General features: G+C 42.9%; 1 protein-coding gene across 1 annotated transcript in view; it reads right to left on the minus strand.

Moving 5' to 3' along the window:
- Window positions 1-2,576: 2,576 nt before the first annotated feature.
- Window positions 2,577-19,983, minus strand: part of LOC137899887 (voltage-dependent R-type calcium channel subunit alpha-1E) — a 47,590-nt gene continuing 30,183 nt past the window's right edge. The window contains exons 16-47 of the mRNA XM_068743938.1: window positions 19,597-19,666; window positions 19,354-19,471; window positions 18,882-18,949; window positions 18,594-18,685; window positions 15,191-16,072; window positions 14,445-14,677; window positions 13,787-13,889; window positions 13,519-13,648; window positions 13,259-13,318; window positions 13,074-13,180; window positions 12,922-12,933; window positions 12,638-12,734; window positions 12,211-12,371; window positions 11,876-12,013; window positions 11,243-11,444; window positions 10,935-11,099; window positions 10,117-10,227; window positions 9,960-10,040; window positions 9,619-9,804; window positions 9,420-9,511; window positions 8,743-8,905; window positions 8,463-8,590; window positions 7,185-7,281; window positions 5,632-5,737; window positions 5,435-5,542; window positions 5,215-5,315; window positions 4,819-4,925; window positions 4,474-4,639; window positions 4,198-4,323; window positions 3,861-4,008; window positions 3,290-3,471; window positions 2,577-3,128 (exon numbers count right to left, since the gene is read on the minus strand). Coding sequence (XP_068600039.1) covers window positions 2,577-3,128; window positions 3,290-3,471; window positions 3,861-4,008; window positions 4,198-4,323; window positions 4,474-4,639; window positions 4,819-4,925; window positions 5,215-5,315; window positions 5,435-5,542; window positions 5,632-5,737; window positions 7,185-7,281; window positions 8,463-8,590; window positions 8,743-8,905; window positions 9,420-9,511; window positions 9,619-9,804; window positions 9,960-10,040; window positions 10,117-10,227; window positions 10,935-11,099; window positions 11,243-11,444; window positions 11,876-12,013; window positions 12,211-12,371; window positions 12,638-12,734; window positions 12,922-12,933; window positions 13,074-13,180; window positions 13,259-13,318; window positions 13,519-13,648; window positions 13,787-13,889; window positions 14,445-14,677; window positions 15,191-16,072; window positions 18,594-18,685; window positions 18,882-18,949; window positions 19,354-19,471; window positions 19,597-19,666 — 5,092 coding nt within the window. The remainder of the gene's footprint in view (window positions 3,129-3,289; window positions 3,472-3,860; window positions 4,009-4,197; window positions 4,324-4,473; window positions 4,640-4,818; window positions 4,926-5,214; window positions 5,316-5,434; window positions 5,543-5,631; window positions 5,738-7,184; window positions 7,282-8,462; window positions 8,591-8,742; window positions 8,906-9,419; window positions 9,512-9,618; window positions 9,805-9,959; window positions 10,041-10,116; window positions 10,228-10,934; window positions 11,100-11,242; window positions 11,445-11,875; window positions 12,014-12,210; window positions 12,372-12,637; window positions 12,735-12,921; window positions 12,934-13,073; window positions 13,181-13,258; window positions 13,319-13,518; window positions 13,649-13,786; window positions 13,890-14,444; window positions 14,678-15,190; window positions 16,073-18,593; window positions 18,686-18,881; window positions 18,950-19,353; window positions 19,472-19,596; window positions 19,667-19,983) is intronic.

A 19,983-nucleotide genomic window follows, 5' to 3' on the forward strand; every position in this document is an offset into this window, starting at 1 on the left:
TATTTAAAAAAATATTACTCCATGCAGCTGGAGTACTGGTGGAAATGCAAACAGTGAGCACACCCTGAATCACACCTCTGTGATATGTTAATCATATGTTAGCAGGGAGAGATGACTGGTTCCTCAGAGTGCAGTCTCTCAGGGGACTTTTTTATAAATCCCAGTGGTATTCCTCAACCAGGTGAGATTGTCTGAGACTTCAAGGAACTTGATGTTCCCCTCTTTCTCCACCCTATAGCCATTTATGCAGAGGTGCTCGGGCTTTGACTTCTGAAGTTGGCAGTCATTTCCTTGTTTTTGTTGACAATGACTGCCAGATTGTTGATTGGTACCATCGCTGTTGTCTTGTCTGCAAATATGATGACTAGGTTATTCATGAATCTGCAATTAATCATTACAGAGTCGCAGCCAAGCTTGGTGTGGAGTGTGGATATTGATTCTCCTGTCGTGGAACATATCCATCAATGTGTGGAGGCCGACTGGGATGTGTGGCTTGACAAGCACAAAACCTTCACCATTATTGGCTCTGAGTGACGGGATGGTAATTATTCAACCAGGCCAAAATACATACAGACTTAAAGCAGTAATATCAAACAGCAAAGAGAAGACAAGTGATCTCTCTTTAATGGGCCTTTGAACAGAGAAGTAAACATGCCTTATTTCATAGACAGGCATCATAATTCAAATAAATTATAAAGGCGGCGATAAATTAACAAGGATCTATCACATACAGTTAATACTACACTTCAAACTGAAAATATATGTATCTCAGAAACCCAGGCTTTATACTGAAGTGTTTGGGAAAGTCTCCCCAGGCACAGTTTAGGCTGTTCCGTACAGAGATGGACATCAAAGTCGAACACGATCCTATGAACTACCGGCCAAAGCCTCAACGTCACCTGTATACTGTAAAGACATTTCGGTTTGGTGCTCCGGTAGGTGAGAGGGACCTTCTGGTCTGTGTCTCCCCAGTTTAGATATGTTGTGTGTTCACATTTTAGAAGCATGTTAAACTCGACATAATTACATTAACACAGTAGCACATGATATAAATGTAGATCTTATAAAGGAGGAGCATCAAATGGTCCGACGGTGGAATGTTCAAAGATACAGAGATTGATTGCTGGGACTGAAAAAGCTTAAAACCTTTTAAAATTCCTCTGTTGGCGAAGTGATTGTGAATACCATTTAATTTCATGGATTAAAAAAAACAAAAACTAAAAGCCACACCTTTTTCCTCACATATCTCTCATTGTGATTGTTACTCTGATCATGCATGTGGAAAATGTTTATCATAAACTGTGTAATGCTTGTTTCTGCTGATCAAAACAAGGTTTTAGTGTGACAGAAACAAAGTGGCAGTAAACATGGAGACAAACCGTACTGAGCCTCCTCCAGCCATCATGTTGCACTACACATAAAAAGTGTCATTAACGTCATCATTTTCTTCACCACATGAAATAATGCTACACATCCTCATCCTGAAGATGACCAGTCCCTGGTTCTATGCACCGGACAAAAATTGCTTTAATCTCTGACATGACGTTAGCAGTGGCGAGCCAGCGCAGAGAGAACATCCACTCGGGCTGTCTGTCCACAAACAGAGCAGATGCAGATCATCAACGTTTTCATAGCATGTCGACTGAACTGTAGAGTTTAGAGACAATTCTACTCCCTCTGACTTTCTTAATGTTGCGCCGGTGGATCAATCATTTCAAAGATAATACATTATATTTCCAGTGTTATGAGGCATCTCTGTTTTATGTTTAATATCTGTGGTGTCTTTACACCGAGGTCAGAGCACACGCAATGCTTTTACATAGAAGCATTCAAATAACTGGACCGTCCTTTGATGATCTGAAACTTGCTATCTGTATTGACTCTAGATTGATTAGCTGCTAATCATTAAAGATTGCGTAATGCCCGCGAATCATGTGGATACTTTTCTTGTTAAAGCAAACGGTGTGGAATGACTGGTTGCCAGTGACAAATCTGGGAATCAGAACCAACCCCTGTCTCATATCTACTCTTACAACTATGATCTAAATACAGACTAACACCAAGTCTTTGACCTGAACGTAGGAACCGAAAGCTAAAGTACATTCATTGCATTACATTTTCACAAGCTACCTCTATGTTTACCTACACAAAATGCACTTGGATCAGATGCTTGGATTTGATGGGTGCATTGAACACCTTGGTTTAATGTCTCACTGTATTTTGTTCCAAACACAAACGTGTGTGTTTTGCGGACAGGCTCTTCAGCTTTTGAGCTGCAGTGATCTATTATTAGTGCTACCAGTCTCTGCTGATCTCTTGATTTGGCAAGTTTTCTCCACTGAGATCCCACACACATATAAACACACCCATGTCCACGCGCACACACACAACCTTCCTGCAGCTACAACTAACACACACCCATACGAGAACATGTTGAAGACAAAAACCAAATATCAAGGTAAACAGCAGTGGAGTTCATTTCTACCTACTTGGACTGAGAATACAAATTCTCAGAGCCACAGAGGAGCTAAAGTCTTCTCTGAAGTCACTTTGAACAAACTCTTCATCTCTGGCTTTTAGCAGCGGTCATCCTCGTCCGTATCACTTAGCAGCTCGCTGGTTCCCACCGGACTTGTACGACCCAGGTGTTTTTGGAAATGCCCGTTAGGAACCTGCCAGAAGTGTCTGAGTTGAGGGGCGGAGCTTATGGCATTAGCCCGGCACAGGCTGTTTGCCATGGCAGTCTCAAACGTCAGGGTGTCCCGCTTCTCGCCTGCCTCTCCGCCGCTGGTATCATCATGGAAAGGAAGGTATGGCTCTGAGATGTAGCGGTGAGGAGATGGGTTGCTTGTTCCTGAAACCTGACCTCCAGATGAGCCCTGGCCTGCAGTCAGGGGGCCTCCGATCTTGTCAGCCCGCCACGCCGTCCTTGTGGAGACGTCAGAGCCATCCTGAGGTTGGGTCTGTGCCTGGGAGCTTTCAGGTGTGGGAGAGGTGTGAGCTCGACTAATGAGAGGAGAATAGGAGATGTACGGCCGTGGGCGAGAGGGTGTCTGTGGGAGCTGGCGTCGATTGCGTGGCGTACCAGAATCTGAGGCTGAATGGGCAGGGCTGTCTGATGGGTTCAGCTGGACAGTGAGAAAAGTATTGTTATATTGCTTCTACTGCAGTCTCAGCTGTTCATTGTCTCTCTATTGCCAGGAGAGACAACTGCTATTTGTTTTTGTCACTTTTCAACACAAAGTCTGAAATGGTGCTTTAGAGTAGACCACATTTTAATCTGCTGTACCTGTCCTTGTAGGTTGCGTGCACGTCCTTCACTAGGTGAGCGGGACTTCCTCCTTTCACATGATGGGTCGCGGCTGCGCTCCTCAGAGTTGCAGCGGGACACGTCAGGAGAAAGGAGGTGATGCCGTTCCTTAGATCGCCCTCTATCATGGCTGCATGCGCCTCTGTGGTTGCTTCTAGAACCTGAAAAGCACAGGTGAAGATTTTATTTAGTAATAGGAAAAAAAAGGCTTACAGGACAGCAAAGCACATCAGTTTCTGGTCAGAGCAAAACATTCTTATGGATAGCCTGGGAAAATATGTATATAGCAAGGAAATTGGATTTGTTGCTATTTAAATGTAAGTAAAAGTCAATAGTCAAAAGACTGTTCACTGAATCCTAAAGATTGTTCCAGTTTAAATGTTAACTTTGTCATTAAAGTCTAAACCTCTGAATTCATGCACACAATGTTAGGGTCTGCAGCATACTGTCCAGGTATGACGTTATCGCCTACTTATTATAATCAACATGACTTTTCTAAACTGTAATTAAATGAAATCACCGCACTGCGTGAACACGTGTCCATTCTAACCTCGGTAGCTCCTCTGCCGAGGCCTGTATGTGTCATCAGGACTGACTCGCTCCAGAGAGTGCTGTTCCTGCCAGAGGCCGTTCACACACTGGTCTCCGATGGTGGAGAAGGAGCGCTTCATTTGCTTACTGTCTGCTGGCGCCCCAGCCTGCAAACACACCAAACAGGAATCATCTCAATATTGACGCCTGATTGTCACACAGTCGCTCACTATCTAACAAACATTGAGTACAATGGATACCTGCATTAATTTTTTTTGTTTTGTTTTGTACTTTCCAATAACACTTTTGTTAAAGACTAATTGTAGGTTTGTGTAAAAAATATTAACTGTTAATACCTGATCAACAGCCAGCCTGGGCATGGAGGATGCTCTGATGGATGCTGTTCTCTGAGGTGATTTAATAACTGTCGGGTCCTGCCTGGCCTCCAGCATCACTTGGTTATACGCAACGACATCTGGTACCTTGGCAGATGCCACAGAAAATATACAGACTTTTTAGTTGTTGTTTTTTTTTTCATTGGGGCTACTGTTTAAGTGACCTCTGATGGTTTTATCCAACTTCAGCAAAGTTTTCTCTGACCAAGACATGTTCTAATAAAGGAAGGTGATTACCAGTGTTTGTAATTGAAGGTGGTGCTGATGTGGGTTGTAATAAGGGTTATACGGAAAATGGTAGTCATCCTCCTCTTCCTCTTTAACCTCTCTGGAGTGAGCCAGTGGCTGCAGGAACATCTCTTGAGGAGAAATTGGGCTGAGTGCAACAAAACCTCCTCTGGTGCTAAAAGAGCACAGGCATACATTATCATTGCATTACACTGTATACTCTAATTAACCAGTTTAAATGACAAAGAACAGAAGGCAGCAAAAAGACAGTCGCCATATTCAAACAGCACTTTTGTATTAATAGCAGCACATATCCATAAGCCAATGAGAGGAATATTAAAGTGGAATATGTACAGAGCAGACCCGGCAGTATGGTTGAGGAAGGACAGGGATTTGGCATTGCATAGGATTTCTTGAGGCAGAGAGGAGGCATCCATACGCTGGAACATTGGGGCATGTTTCTGCAGGGAGATGCATACAAAGGGAGATCAATGTATGTCTACATAGACATTCATTTAAAATGTTGATGGACACAGTGCCTTGTCTTCAGTTTTCGCTTTAGAGCCTCTGCAGCACTCGAATGAAATGCAATTCAATTTTGCTCAGCTGTTTCTGAGATGATGTGGATTGACCATATCACTATAATGTATGGATGTATGAAATGCACAAGCATGGAATGCATGAAAAAAATGGAATACAAAGAACTACCTAATTTCCAAAAATCATGGCGGAGGATGCTGATGTAAGTACCTGCTCCTCCAGCTGCTGTCGGAGCTTCTTGGCTTTGCTCTGCTTGTAATAATCCATGATCATCATTGCAGCGTAAATCTTTCCAACGGTCATGTCACTGGCTAAACAAGGACAAAGCAGTAACAAGCACATCAGACATGGCTCCTCAAGCTAACGCGATCACATGACACACCAGTTAGAACCGCTATGATGCTGACGTGTGGATGAGCTGAGGGATCACCTTTTGGAATGGGAACCAGTAGGCCCAGTGACTTCTGAGAGTGATGAGGCCAGATTACACTAATCTCTTTCTGCAGGTCCAGGTCCATTTGATTCCTGTCCTCCCCTCCTGCAGATGACACACACACACACACACGCACACACAGTTTTATACCCCAATAATGAGTGTCTTTAAACTTCTGATATCCATTCTCTAACCTCTGGCTATCTTGACCTCCAGGGCGGTGCGGATCAGGGCCATGAGGGTGGAGGTGAAGTGAACGGACATGTCCTCGTCCACAGGCATGTTCATCAGAACCAGTCTCTGATGGCAAAATAGAAGTAAATGGCAATAAATGGAATCGCGCAATATATCCCAAGGAGAAATTGGAGATCAGCTGTGGTAGACCATAACATTTTAAATCAACTTTATGGTCATGAAGATTTAATCTCTTTCATTATTTCAAGCTAAAACTTTAAGGCTGCTATCCTGAGACAATGTTTAATCTTGCCTACAAATGAGACAATGAATTGTTTGGACTCAACATTGTAAAGTTCAGATATAGACACAAAATATAGAAATAGAAAGCATGTTAAAAACACTAACATTAAATTTGAGTTTGTCAAATCACCTATAAATAACAAGATAAATTTACAAGTTAAGAATTTAGAACATTTAGCTTCTACTTTAATCATATTTTCATTTAATTTTCTTTGTGGAAATTAAATAAACCCGACTGATCAATACAGAAGAATGGAGAGTCAAACAACATAACTTTTATCGTAGCTTGTTTTCAGACAACTTTACAATCTAAATAAAATAATTTGAAGGAAAAAAACAATCTCTCCTGACCTTTTGAAAAGGGAAGCTTTAACATGCAGCACTTTCAAATTTAGGAACTCACATACACATATTCACATACTCTGGACAGAAACAACACATCCATCCCATTGCATTGTACACATAGATATATATATTAAAAAAACAATGACAGGATGTGCATGCAGACAGAAATAAATGTAAGAAACAGAGAAGTTTGAAAAACACTTAGGAGCTGACAAGATTTAGCATGTAGATGTTTGACAACTTTCTGATGAATGTTCTGCAGCTGGAGTCTTTCAACAGCAAACATTATGACATCATCATTAACCCTCCTGTTATCCTCGGGGTCGATTTAACACAAATCAATGTTTATCATTCAAAAAATAATAGTTCACTTTTTTTTTTTTACCTCATATGTCATGATTTTTCCTAATTTGATGGTTACAAGTGATTAGACATAAATTATCACGATGATGATAAGTTATCATACGTTTTGATATTTTTGTTTTCTTTTCAAGATAAATTAATTCTAATAATTCACTGATTCTACAGTTTGGCCTGATGGTGACGCTAGAGGACAGGTCAAGGTTTCATTATCAAGGGGTTATTTATGTATTCAACAAATAAACAAAGTGCCTGACAGAAAAAGTTGGTCAACAATTTTCTGTAAATTATTTTCTGGAAGAAAGATTGACCCCAAGGATAACATTTAATATTTGAGGACAACAGGAGGGTTTATGCAGACCAGGCAAATGATTTGAATAGAGAAAATGATATGCCAATGACAAATTCTGGAACTTAAAGGGCTTCAGCAAGCGATACTGCATCATATAATCAGCAAAACAAAAGACTGTTTCAATGTATGGCAAATAAAATCAGCACTTATTGTGCTTGTCCTCAATTCAGATATGTATGCAGTGCCTGTTTTGGTCTCAAGAGCTCAGTCTACCTTATATGCCAACTTGGAGGGGCATTTCTTGCCCAGGCCTAGAGGCGGCGACATGTTGGTCAACATCTCATACATGTCACTATAATGGATACGACCACTGGGGGGGGGGGGGGCGCCAGGTAGCCAAAACGTTGGGGATGGAACAGAAAGAGGGAGAGCAAAGCAGAAAAGCAGAGAGAGGAAGAGGGCAACCCAAACAGCGGGATGGTTGGTTTGGAATAATGGTAGAGGAGTCAGGGAGGGCGTTTCCAATGCATGGATGAGGAGAGGAGCAGAGGAGGGAGTAAGAGAAGATGAAGGAGAAAAGAAAAGAAAAATGGTTAATCCAAGAATCACGCAGGAGGAAAGAGTAAATAGGGGAAATTAAACAGGTTGAATTCTTTCTATGCTGCCAAGGGGGCATAGAAATCTGGAAGAGGAGAAAAACCAGGATGTGCAAAAGAATGACAGCCTCACTGGATCTGGTGCAAAACATCAGCTACTTACCAGAGGATGCAGTGTATGTGTGAGAGAGATCACTAAAACATCTCTTTGACCAGATCCAAAAGGTAGAAAGAGACAGGCTCCCCCCAGACAGCTACATCAAATGTGACATTAGAACATTTTGATATCTGATAAATCCAAAATTAAATATGTCCACATAAGATCCTAAATTGGGGGATATCCTGTGCCTTAGTACCACGGGACTAGAGTTCAGTCATTCTGTGACCCGACTAACGCGCCCCTAAAGGTCAAGCAGGGCAGGAACAGCTGGTAAAGTGAGGGAGAGGAGGGACAGGAGGCGGTCAGGAAGGATCCCACTGGAAAAAGGCAAGAATGGGGGTGTTTGTTGACATGGGGGGGGACCAAACCTTGCATGCCACCCTGTGTGGGCAGTTCTTTCCAAAGCCCAGGGGAGGGGAGATAGTGCGTACAACTTTGTACATCTCCTTATAGTGGATCCAACCACTGGAAAGAACATACATTTCTTTAGTTGTGTGTCAATATGTCAGATAAACGAGGTGTTAAATGGAGGCTTCTTGTTATTATTAAACATGTTGAAACATTTACGCCACACTTGTCTCTGAAATTGTGATATTGTGGTGCATGTTTATCAGTAGCTTTGGTCATGTATTTTAGTTAAAGCTAATTCAGATGCTTCAGACACAGAGTCAATTAAGACAAATGAAGTAGAGTTCCTCTTCCATGCATAGGCAGAAGGGATTCAATCAGAGGAAATCAATTGCATGAATGATAACTGTCCAATTTCGGCCCTAACGATGCGATGCAGGTACTTACCAGGCAGCACGGTCATACTCCCCCCAAATCCGGACAAACTCATCCAGGTGATGTGGACCCAAGATAGACGAGTCTCTTGTCAGATACTCAAAGTTATCCATAATGACGGCCACAAAGAGGTTCAGCATCTGGATGAGAAGAGACACCGTCGATGAAGGTGAAGCCATGGATTTATTTTCCTTTATTAGTGCATATAATTTATACACAAATATATTCCAAGGGTAACATGAGATGGTAAAGTAAGACAATGTGATATATCGTTGTGGTTCTCTAGTCCTACCAGGAAGGAGCTGAAGAAGATGAACGAGACAAAGTAGAAATAGGCGAACTCAGAGCCGCAGCCCCCTTCTGGGTCAGACGAGGGCGCTGCTGGGTCCGTCTCACACTTCTGTCCCCCCAGACATGACAACATGATCTCCTGCCATGACTCCCCAGTAGCACTCCTAGACACATTCACATCACGCAACATTGGGAGGAGGAGGTGTCGGCTAAAACGCAACAGTCCACCTCACAGTTTATTCACAAATCCATCCTCCATCTAGACAAAGAGACGCTCCAAATGTGAGTCCTATAGTCCTTAAATACATGGATTTCCTGCACAGTTGTTAACACCTTTGAAGCCGAATTATTAACAGATTATCAATAAATGTAAAATGCTCAATGTCTACAAAGCTATTTGCTAATGAGCTGCTTGAAACACCTATTGCTCCACGACAGTGAAAAGCCTCCCGAGGGAAGCAAAGTCTTACTATCGTAACCTAGCAACATTTATCAGACTACATTAAGTCACAGCGAGGCAATGCCCCTGTAGTGTGGATGTACATTTAAGTGAGACTCAAAGCTGGTAACCACGCTGAAGTGCTGCGTTTATTTGATGATCACGGACACACTACCTGCACTAATGTGAGACAAACCGCTCCGACTGCGACCAGCACTGAATATCTCAGGGCTTCCTACCTGAAGAGCAGCATCAGTGCACCGGAGAAGGTCTTAAAGTTGTTGTGTTGGGTAATGTGAGTTTTGTCATTCAGCTTGATGTTTCCAAACACCTGATTCACACACACACACAAAAAAAATCAAATGCAAATGAACCAGGTTGTGGCATGGAGGCCATCAAGGTGAAATAGAGAATGATCAAATAGCATGTGTTCCTAACCTGCATGCCGATGATGGCGTAGATGAAGAAGAGCATGGCGATGAGCAGGCAGACGTAGGGCAAAGCCTTGAAGGACTGGACGAAGGTCCACAGGAGAATCCGGATCGTGTAACCTTGTCTTAGCAGTTTGATCAGGCGAGCTGCTCGGAACAGCTTCAAGAAACTCATGTTGAACGTATCGACAAACTGGCACAAGCACACAGGACACAAGGACAAACCGGTGTTTACTGGCAGTCTTTAGAAAGACGATTTAAAAAAGAAAATTCTCCAAACTGGTGGAAACTGGGATTTTGTGCAGTGAAGAAGAGGAACGAGTTGATCAGTCACATCTCTAGCCTCACCTGCAAGTCTACCACGATCTCTGTGATGCTGCCTAAAACAGTGATGAAGTCAAAAATGTTCCACGTGTCTCGAAAGTAGTTCTGTACAAACAGGAAGGATGCTGTCAGCCAGTCGAGGAGATTTGGATTCGCATTCAGGCTCTTTTATTTTCCTTACCAGGAAGCCGAAGGCCATGATTTTGAGGATGCACTCCACAGAGAAGAGAACAGTGAACGCGGTGTTCAAGTGCTTCAGTACAGCTTCATATGCCGGTGGGGCAGAGTAGTACTGCAAATGAAATGGAGGCAGGGGTTTAAACACAAGAACTCTGGAGGTGTGAGAAGCATATAAATTGGGATGATCCAGAACGGCTGCAGTATAGCCTCATGATCCCTGTCTGATATAAGAATGAACTTCTTCACTGCACCCAGCAGATCTGCAAGTTGATGGAAGATTCCTCCAGACCCATAAATAGCCCCCCCAGTCTCTGCACCTCTCATCTGTTGCACTATAAAAAAAAGTCATTCCTCGGGAGGGTGGCAGCCACAGTTAATGAGGTCGTGCTAAATAGCAGCCCCTGGACATTATGGATCAATATTTAATACAGAATGAGTCACCCCTGCGTCAGGCTGTCTGAACATTCTGGCACAGACAAAAAAAAAAGACCAGTTCTGGGAATAAACAGTGGTGAGGGAGGGGTGGAAAAATGCAAAAACATCAGCAGATCTACATGAAAGCATCGCAGCGTGCTGGAGTGGTACACAGTCACGTTTCTCACCAGGAATAACTCCTGGTTTAGTGAGAAAGCTCATGACAGAATATGCTGCTGTGTGGCAACACAAGGTGCGTTTGTCCTATTGGCTGTCAAGGACATGTGGAAAGTGGAATGTGGTATTAAGGAGCGAGAAGACACACTTCGATAACAGTAGAACCTGTAACTCCGGGTTCTCTCATTCTGCTTATCCTGAAAAGTATTGATTTTCTCCTTTTCTCACCTTCATCATAAGAACAATGGTGTTGAGAGCGATCATGGCCAAGACTGTATACTCAAAAGATGGTGAAACCACAAAGTGCCACAGGCGGTACTGGAAGGTGTGCCGGTTCTGGGGCATGTAACGGGTCAGGGGCTTGGCACTGATGGCAAAGTCAATGCATGCCCTCTGAAAAGCAGAGAATAACAAGCAGAGGAAAGAAAACTGGATGAAACCTGATGTGTGACTAGAAAAAGAGAGAAATAAGAGTGAGAAAACAAAGTGAAATGGACAAAGAGCTTCTTTGTCCATTCTTAATCAGTCTTCCTCACTTCATTCTTTTCCAGGCTGCACTCCTCCATCATTTTATCCCCCTGTTCCTGAAAGGTGATGATGATAAGAGCCACAAAGATGTTGACAAAGAAGAAGGGGAAGACGACGAAGTAGATGACATAGAAGATGGACATCTCCATCCTGTTGCTGTGGCTTGGACCTCTGTCCTCCTCGGTCACGTCCACAGAGTGCTGAAGAACCCTGAGAGAACAGCGACACAGTGCAATGCAAAGAGGAATTACTGCATATTAATTGTGTGCATATCTACAAAGCTAAATTGGATGGAAATGATGCAGGAATAGGAATAATCTGACTATAACACCCACCCCCCAAAAAAGACTTCTCTACAGAAGAATAGTATAACTCCAAGAAAACTAAAGTTCCCCTTTTGAATTGACTTTTTCTTTTTCATTTGCTTAAAAAATTATAAAGTGGGTGCCATCGATGTTTCATTAAGTTTCATTAACACCCCAGGAAGGTGCAGCAGTGACAAGCAGCATTCCAGAAATTCTGACTTTTGGCGGATACTGGAAATATTTGTTCCCCAGAGAAAGACTCAAACACTCTTTCACCATTTGAGACAATCATTTAAATTCATTTAAGTTATCTGTCCATTTCAGTCAGACACTCACTGAGGCCATCCCTCGCCAGTGGAAACGGTAAAGAGTGTGAGCAGAGCCCAGACGACGTTATCGTAGTGAAACTCGTGTCTTTTCCACTCCCTTCTCTTCATCTCCTTCTTGTCCTTCCCATAATCAATGTAGTAGCCCCTGGAGGAAGGGGTGACACCGCATACATTATGCAAAGTTGCAGCGTCATACATAAATAAAATACAAACTTAATTAAAGTTAGTTTTAGTTTTAAAAGGAAATGAGGAAAATATCAAAATTTGGCTTAATGCGGGCATAAAAAGAAAGACAATTGTTTTCAAAAAAGCAGAAAAATTAGTACGAGTAAAAAGTATTACTGGCAGTCCTTCTCTGTGTCCTTCGAACTGTCGGTGCAGTAGAAAAACTTCCCCTTGAAGAGCTGCACAGCGATGACAGCAAAGATGAACATGAAAAGCTTGTAGACGATGAGGATGTTGAAGACATTTTTCAGAGATGTCACCACACAGTCAAACACTGCCTGAAAGACAGAGTGAAAGAGAGAGAGAGACATGACATGAAACAGGGACAGTGGCTGTGAAGCGCAAATGCAGTGACAAAAGCAGAAATCTGTGAAATCAGAACCCTCACAAAGCTAAAGGTCGTGTTTCTATCAATGTGTGAGTGTGGACAGTTGCTAAATTAGGAACACAGAGTGAATAAATAAATAACTAAATTCTAAAAAAAAAATATGATAATAAAAATTACATGACTGGAAAAAGGAAAATATATAATACTATATCTTACCTTAAGTTTTGGAAGTCTCTTGATGGTCTTCAGTGGTCTGAGGACACGCAACACTCTCAGAGACTTGATGGTCTTAATGTCGCGTCCTTTGTTATTTCTGCGCAAAAGGGCAGAAGTTTGGAGCATCACAATATTTCTCAACTTTTGAGACACTGCATGACCTGCAGAGGTTTATTCCTCACCTCATTCACACATGATTACAGAATACTTAATCTGACCAATTCTACTTATGGTACATTGTGATTTTTCCACACTAAAAGATAGTATTTAGTTGTTTTTTTTACCCCATCACATTGCTGGTGGCCAATCCCAGTGGGGGGGAGGTCATCGACAGATGGAGGCAAACAGGAAAAAGGGTCAGGTATATGGGAAGTTAGACAATTTGTGGACATATGATTCATGTGTGTTATTAATTGAGACAGTTCGTGCAACTCACGAGAGAGCAAAGGCCACCAGCGCTCCCACCACAACAATGAAGTCTAGGACGTTCCACAGGTCCCTGAAGTAGGAGCCATCATGGAGGATCAGACCCTGATCAATCATCTAAGGACAAGACAATGACAACCATTTCCTAACATTCAGTGCAGGACATTCTTATTCCAGCTTGGTGAACGATCTCACCTTTATAATCATTTCAAATGTGAAGACTCCAGTGAACACGTAATCAAAATACCTCAGGACCTGCGTCGTGAGTGTGAAACAGAAAGACTTGGATATAAAACACAGGCATCTTCACAATAAAGGAAAAAATCCCTCAGCTTTTACTTGATCACATTTCAAACTACTTCCCTTTCTAAACTCTTGTCTTGTAGTTTAAAACTGTATTAGCACAATGCCATGTCCTCTCATGAGCAAACGAGTTGAGACAGAGACACGCAAACCTTATTCCAGTTAGACGAGGTGGCAACCGGGTCCTCGGCAGCCAGCGCTATGCTACTAGCAGCTATAACCAGCAGGATGGACATTTCAAAGTACCGGAGGTTCACCACGTAGTGACACGCTCGACGCACCCTGAAGGAGAGCAGAGGGAAGAGAGAGAGAGAGAGAGAGGATGTGCTCCAGAGGCGAAGCACCAAAAGTAAAACTGTGCAAGAGCATTAAGATGGCTGAACTCTGAAGATCCAATCAATGCAAGTGGAAGCAACTCACGGGTTGTCAGGTTTGAAGATGAACATGCTGTCTGGAGCCGCAGTGTTACCGGGTTTCATCTCCTCCACCTCCGCCTTACTCATCTCAGGGGCCTTGCTGTTGACTGGAGCAAAAGAGGAAAAGCAGAGGACATTGTGAGGACGGGAGAGACGGGTGTGGTGAGAAGACAATCTTAATCCTTGAAAGTTTGGTGTTCAAAAAGGGGATTTTAATGTGGCAAAATGAAACGCACTGAGCTCAGCAGCAGAGAGATGAATCAGCACTACCTTAGATAATATGACTCAAGTCCTTCTTAAAACAAACACACCTGGGAGAAACTGGTAACAGTCGGAGGGAATAGCAGACATGTGTTTCAAAAACAACACAATTATGTACGAGCAACCCAATCCAGGCTCTTTAAAAGCTCTGGACTGAGTATTCAGTCTTTTGAGACACCTAGGAAGCAAGGACAATGACATATGGGGATCCTCTAGTGAGGGCCAACAATCTGAGCTCTACGTACATTTACAACACCTGGGCTCAGGAAATGATTATTCACTATTGCCAAACCGCAGTCATTCGAATGAAAATGATGTGCCGGCCTCTTGAGACTAAAGTAAAGGTAATAATACCTAATTTTACCAGCTGCAGTATGAAAAGGATGAACAGCAGACGGTACCGGTAATGGTGGAGAGCTCCAGAGACGAGTGCACACTGGGCATGTCGATGATCACACTGGAGCTGAGCTGCGACCTGTCCTGGTCCTGCTCCATCTCCTCCTCTTTGTTGCTCTCTGGGGGGGCAGGGGGAGCCGGGTCTGATGGCTGAGGGGATTCTTCCTGTTTCTGGTCAACGGGACGGCTCTTGTTGTCGGGTGGACCAGTGTCTCCTCCTTCACGTCTGTCACCCTCCCTGAAATACAGACAATACCTTAACAGACAGGAGGACAGTCATATTTCTGCAACAAGTCTCCTTCTGCACAGACTGATCAAACTCAGTGTGAGATGCTTTCTTATGTTCGATTCACCAGTGGGAAATGGTCTTCAGAAGTTAAGGTTGTTTCCTTCATAAACGTGATGGTCAGAAGCTGCAGTAGTTTTTCTTTTTTAGAAACGTGTTCAGCCTCATAATTGAGCTTCAGATTATTTGTGAGCAAATAGTACGAAAGCTATTCATAGATTTTCTTTTTAAGACACTTAAATAAACAAACACCAATAAACATCTGGGATAATATTAAGAGCTATTTAAATTAAGCTCATGTATCCGTGGAAGGTGACGAGTTCAAGATGAAACACAGACTGCTTTATTTATATAAACATTATTGTAGCTTGGTTTTTATTATTATTTTTGATGCATGTCTTTACAGGATGTTTTCTGATTTAATAATGTTTGGGTTATCTTCCATCAACTGTTGGTCTGTCTCACCTGCTCTCATTTGGTTTGGACATTTTGTCCTCTGCTTCCTTATCCTCTACTTTCCCTGGATTTCTCTTCCTCTCTCTGCTGACCGAACGACTCTCCAAATGACTTCCATTTCCGGAGGAGGACCCCTCATTTCTGGCTCCGCCCTGAACGTCGCAGTGATGCAATGCCCTCTTGCCCCTCATCCTGCCGTGACTTCCTGTCTCTAGGTTATCTGGAGGTCGGAACTTCTTCACTGGTCTGTGTTGGCGCTCGCCATTTAATCTGGGGCTCCGGTGCTGGGTGCCAGCGTTGTGACTCTCATTAATGCCCAGTTTTCCGCTCTCAGCGATGGACTCTGGCATCGCTTCAGACTCAGCAGCACCAGGAAAGGTTATGTTTGCAGGATCTGACTCTGACAGCACCGACTCCGGAAGCTCAGGTATGTCACTGGAGACTGCAGCATCCAGAGGGATATCCACAGATATGGAAGGGGGCGCAGCCTGGTTCTTTACTGGGGAAACTAAGGGGTCTTTCAGGCACTTCAAACTCCCTCCCTGTTTGTTCTCCATGACTTTGTGGTGCAGTGACAGAGGATGTCCATGTTGGGCCTGGGCAGAGGCAGCAGGGCCGTCCTTCTCCTCGCTGGGATTGCTGAACAGGATCTCCCGGCTGGACATCTGGCAATGTCTACGGAGCTGGCTGGTCCTCTGCTCCCACACGGACATGGTCATCCTCTTTCTTCTCTCTCTCCTGGACATGAAAGAGTTAGAGGGGTTGAGTGGTGGGAGAGGGCGGCCCTCTCTGATGCTGCCCTGAGCCTCCTCCATGGAGCAGGAGTAGGCAGCCCTGCTGCGGTGGATGGCTCTTTTCCTGTACAGGTAGGGCCGCCTCCTTCGGCTTCCCCTGAGAAGAACAAGAAAAGACGAACTTTCAGCAGACATACAAGCAATATGGATCATTCCATTTACGTTAATATTTACTGACTACAGTCTGAAAATGAAATCCATCCTGCATGAAATGCAATGTTCAAATATGCTTTAATAATACTTTCTTTCTGTTTGCGTTACCAAATGTAAATGACCAAAACATTTCTACCAAAAACAAATTAATAGTGATTTGCTCCAATGACTTTGGCAACGAGAAAGCAATTTGTTGGATCAGTGAAGATGTTCGGTGATAAATTAGGCCAGGAATTGCAGTGTGACTGGAGTAACAGAAAGATTTAAGATGCAGAATGAAAATCAGTGAAATAAGCACAAGGAAATGTGGAATATAAAATAAGGCTGGAGAGTTTGAGGGAACAGGACAGCGCATGGACAGAATGCAGAGATGGAAATTGGCACATTTGCCCACTTAAGTAAACCAGACAGGCGTTAGTGAGAGATTCAGAGAGCTGAACAGACAGAGTTACTTACTGGAGCGTGGACTCTTGTGTGGTCCGTGTTATCAATGAGCGATTGGTTGAAAACAAGACATTAGTGCTTTTTGTGAGCAGAGACAAAACAGGCTCAGAGACACACACCAAAACCATCCCTATACGTAAACATCTGGGTTTTAGACTTCTCCAGATATTCTGAATGGATATTTTGCTTTGGGGTAAATCAACTCCATCAGAAGATTACAGGGACAGAATATTCATTTCATATTTAATTGTTGCATCATGCATTCTGTTAAGTAACAGGACATTGTGCACTTCTTTAAATATTTCCAATAACCCCAACCTCCAATGATAAATTTAAAGGTCAGACACTGACAGGGATTTCGAGACGATGGCGTGTGTCTCTGTTGAAGCCAAGCGGCACATTGACAAACAAGATGGTAGCAGTATTATAAACAGTCAAACAACATTCATAAACATCAACAGTAAGCGCAACATTAATAAGAGGACGTCTTAAGATATATTGAGAGGTTAGACAGTTTAACCAGCAGAATGGCTACAGGTAGAAAACACAGGCACGGGTTCAATCAGCAAACACAGGCAAGAGAGAACATATTTAGGTACCCCTTGAAAATAATCACCCCTTTGGGATGTAGCGCTAAATACCACTGCCACCTCAGAGCACTCACACATTATGCAATTCTTTTAGGACATGCTAGATGAAATTCACATGCCAACCTTCAAGGTACTTAGAGTGTTCCGATGAAGGATTAAACTTCACAATGAAAGAAAATAAAGAAAATACGATCCAGGTATTCCAAACTCTATCAATTATTATATTCTACAAGAAAAGCATTGTCAGCTGTCTGTGCAGTATCAGCTTTGCATCCTCTGATATAACCAACAAGACGCATGCATTCAAAGGGTGGAATCATCCTCAGCCCCCAGCATGCTGCAGATTTTCTTGGACTGCGCAAATACTGTCATGCAAGTTTCTCCAAGGTCAGTGGGGGCAGGTTTCAGCAGGGATTCATAACTGACATCAGAGATGAGAGCAGAAACTCTTAAAGTTCAGCTCCGAATACAGATGACCCTGTGGTATTCCAGTCTTCTCTACAGGCTGTAACAAGAGCCTGAACCTCAGCTGGCTTGAATGAAACTAATACACATCTCTGGGTTTGTGTCTGCTCTGTTCTAATTTGATTTCCAAAAATAAAGTTTTAGAAAAAAGTAAAGGTCTCACCAAATACAGACAGAAAGCAAGAAAGCTCAAGATACATAATATATGCTGATGAGATTTGTCTGCATGCCCATGCAACAAGTGTTTCTTTCTCAATACACAGCGTGCACAGAGAGCCAGAGGCTCTCACTCTCGTGCATGCACATGCACGTCTACCCGCTACAACAAGGTGCTGTGCAATCTCTGAAAAATAATTTGAATCTATTCCGCAAGCTGGAAACATGAGCATTGAGAAAACAAGATGGTGTTACTTTATATGTCAGAATTTCCACACAAGTGAACACTTACAAATCTAACTTTGCTTCTTCCATGCAACATTATTATGCTGTGCCCGACCATGTGTCACTGTAATTGGCACACAATGTTGAATCAGACACTATGCATCCCTGTCTCCATGACAACTATACAAGCACAACTCACCCCAGTAACCAGTAACCATGGAAAAATACATCAGACCTCAATTTAGCAGCAAATTAATGTAAGGAGCAGGTAGAGGCCACATAGTAGATCAGATCAATGGGATATGGGGCAGCACCACAAAGTGATTAATCCAACAGGCTGAGAAATTCAAATGCACCACTTCACTCTGTACTATTAACCCTTGACCTCCAGGGAGAACAGATCTCAGTGGCGTAGCCTCATTGGCAGGCCGAACCTACTGGCCAGTTGCTGCAGACGACAGCATCTGGCACTTAATGTTGGAACTGAGGCCAGACCTACATAGACACTCCCTAGACTAGAGGGAGGGAGAGAAAGAGGCAAGAGAGGAGAGAAGATCGGGCAGGGAGGGTGTTTACAGCACTTACTCTGAAGACATGAAGGAGGACAATGGCCCGACCTCCTTTGCCTTCTGGAGGGCGTGTTTCTCATTGAATGCAGCCGCCGCTTCCTCCTCATCCTGCTCAAAAGAGGAAAAGAGCTAAAGACAGCTGAGCAAATCTAACATCCATGCGTTTTTAATAGTTAAACAGAAGTAAAGTAATTAGGAGGTTGGAGCAGGGCTGGATATGGTGGAGTGGAGAGATTATTGAAACAGGAATAGAAACAGACCTGGTGTGTCAATTATACTTGTACTGTTATTTACGTTTTATTACCTTGGTGAGTTCTTGTGCATTGGCAAGATTATCCACAGCAATGGCCAAGAAGACATTCAGCAGGGTATCTGGTCGCAGCTCGGTTAAGGATGTGCTCACAGTCCAACATGCAGCCCTGATCTCTGACTATAATGTCTCCTTGATGAGAGACAGCCAGCAGTACTGCAACTGCATATTTCACAGACGATGGGAAATACTCGTTACTCTGTTGCGTGCCTAGTAATCTGAAATGTTTTGGAGGTTCACACAATTTCCTATCAAGACTTATAAAAGACTCTCAAGACTCGTGCTTTAAAATGATATTAATATTAAACTAAAGACACAACATAATAAATTAGGAGCCTTTTATTTAGAATAATATTTAAGTTTAGGTTTTGTTTCTGTAACTTGCTGGAGAGTAACTGTATATATATATAGCACTTTGGAATGAAACTTTTCACTTCATTTTTTTTTTAACTTAGAAGAAAGATACAGTTTCCAAACAGAGTGAGCACTATAAAGTATATCGAGGACCACATGCCGGACTTCACTCCTCCCTGAGAGCGAATGCCGCTGTACATCACCTCGTTCCAGTCCTCTCCTGTCAGGATCTGAGGAAATGCAGCCACAGAAAGCAAGAGTATCCGCAAAACTGCTGCTAGACTCTTCATTGCGATGCCCTTTATTAAACTTGTGTGCAGTAGAAAGTAAGGCATTGCCACATTTATTTCCAGACCTGAAAGACGGTCATGATGGCTGCAGGAAAGGTGTCAAAGTTTGTCGGAGTGTAGTCTTCGAAGATGAACCTGTGACAAAGATGGGACGTTTGGGTTTCTTAAAAAAGCCGAGTCGTTTTTATTTTATTGTTCATTCAGCAAGAAATCAATTCTCCTCTCCAGGGGACTCGCTGATAGTTCTTTCCTTGCGCTCTGTACTCTAGAGACGAGTTCTGTTATTCGCTATTGCTCCACTCTCCTAGTTCTATCTGGTCATGTGTGTGTTTCATCTTTTGTCTCGTTCTCATAGGCTTCGACTTCAACATCAGCTGCGTCTTAAATGACCTTTGAGCTCAAATTGTCTCTTGGGAAAATGAAAAAAACAATGTATTCTACCCTCAAATGTG

The sequence above is a fragment of the Brachionichthys hirsutus genome, chromosome 9, assembly GCF_040956055.1.
Source record: "Brachionichthys hirsutus isolate HB-005 chromosome 9, CSIRO-AGI_Bhir_v1, whole genome shotgun sequence".
Taxonomy (NCBI): Eukaryota; Metazoa; Chordata; class Actinopteri; order Lophiiformes; family Brachionichthyidae; genus Brachionichthys; species Brachionichthys hirsutus.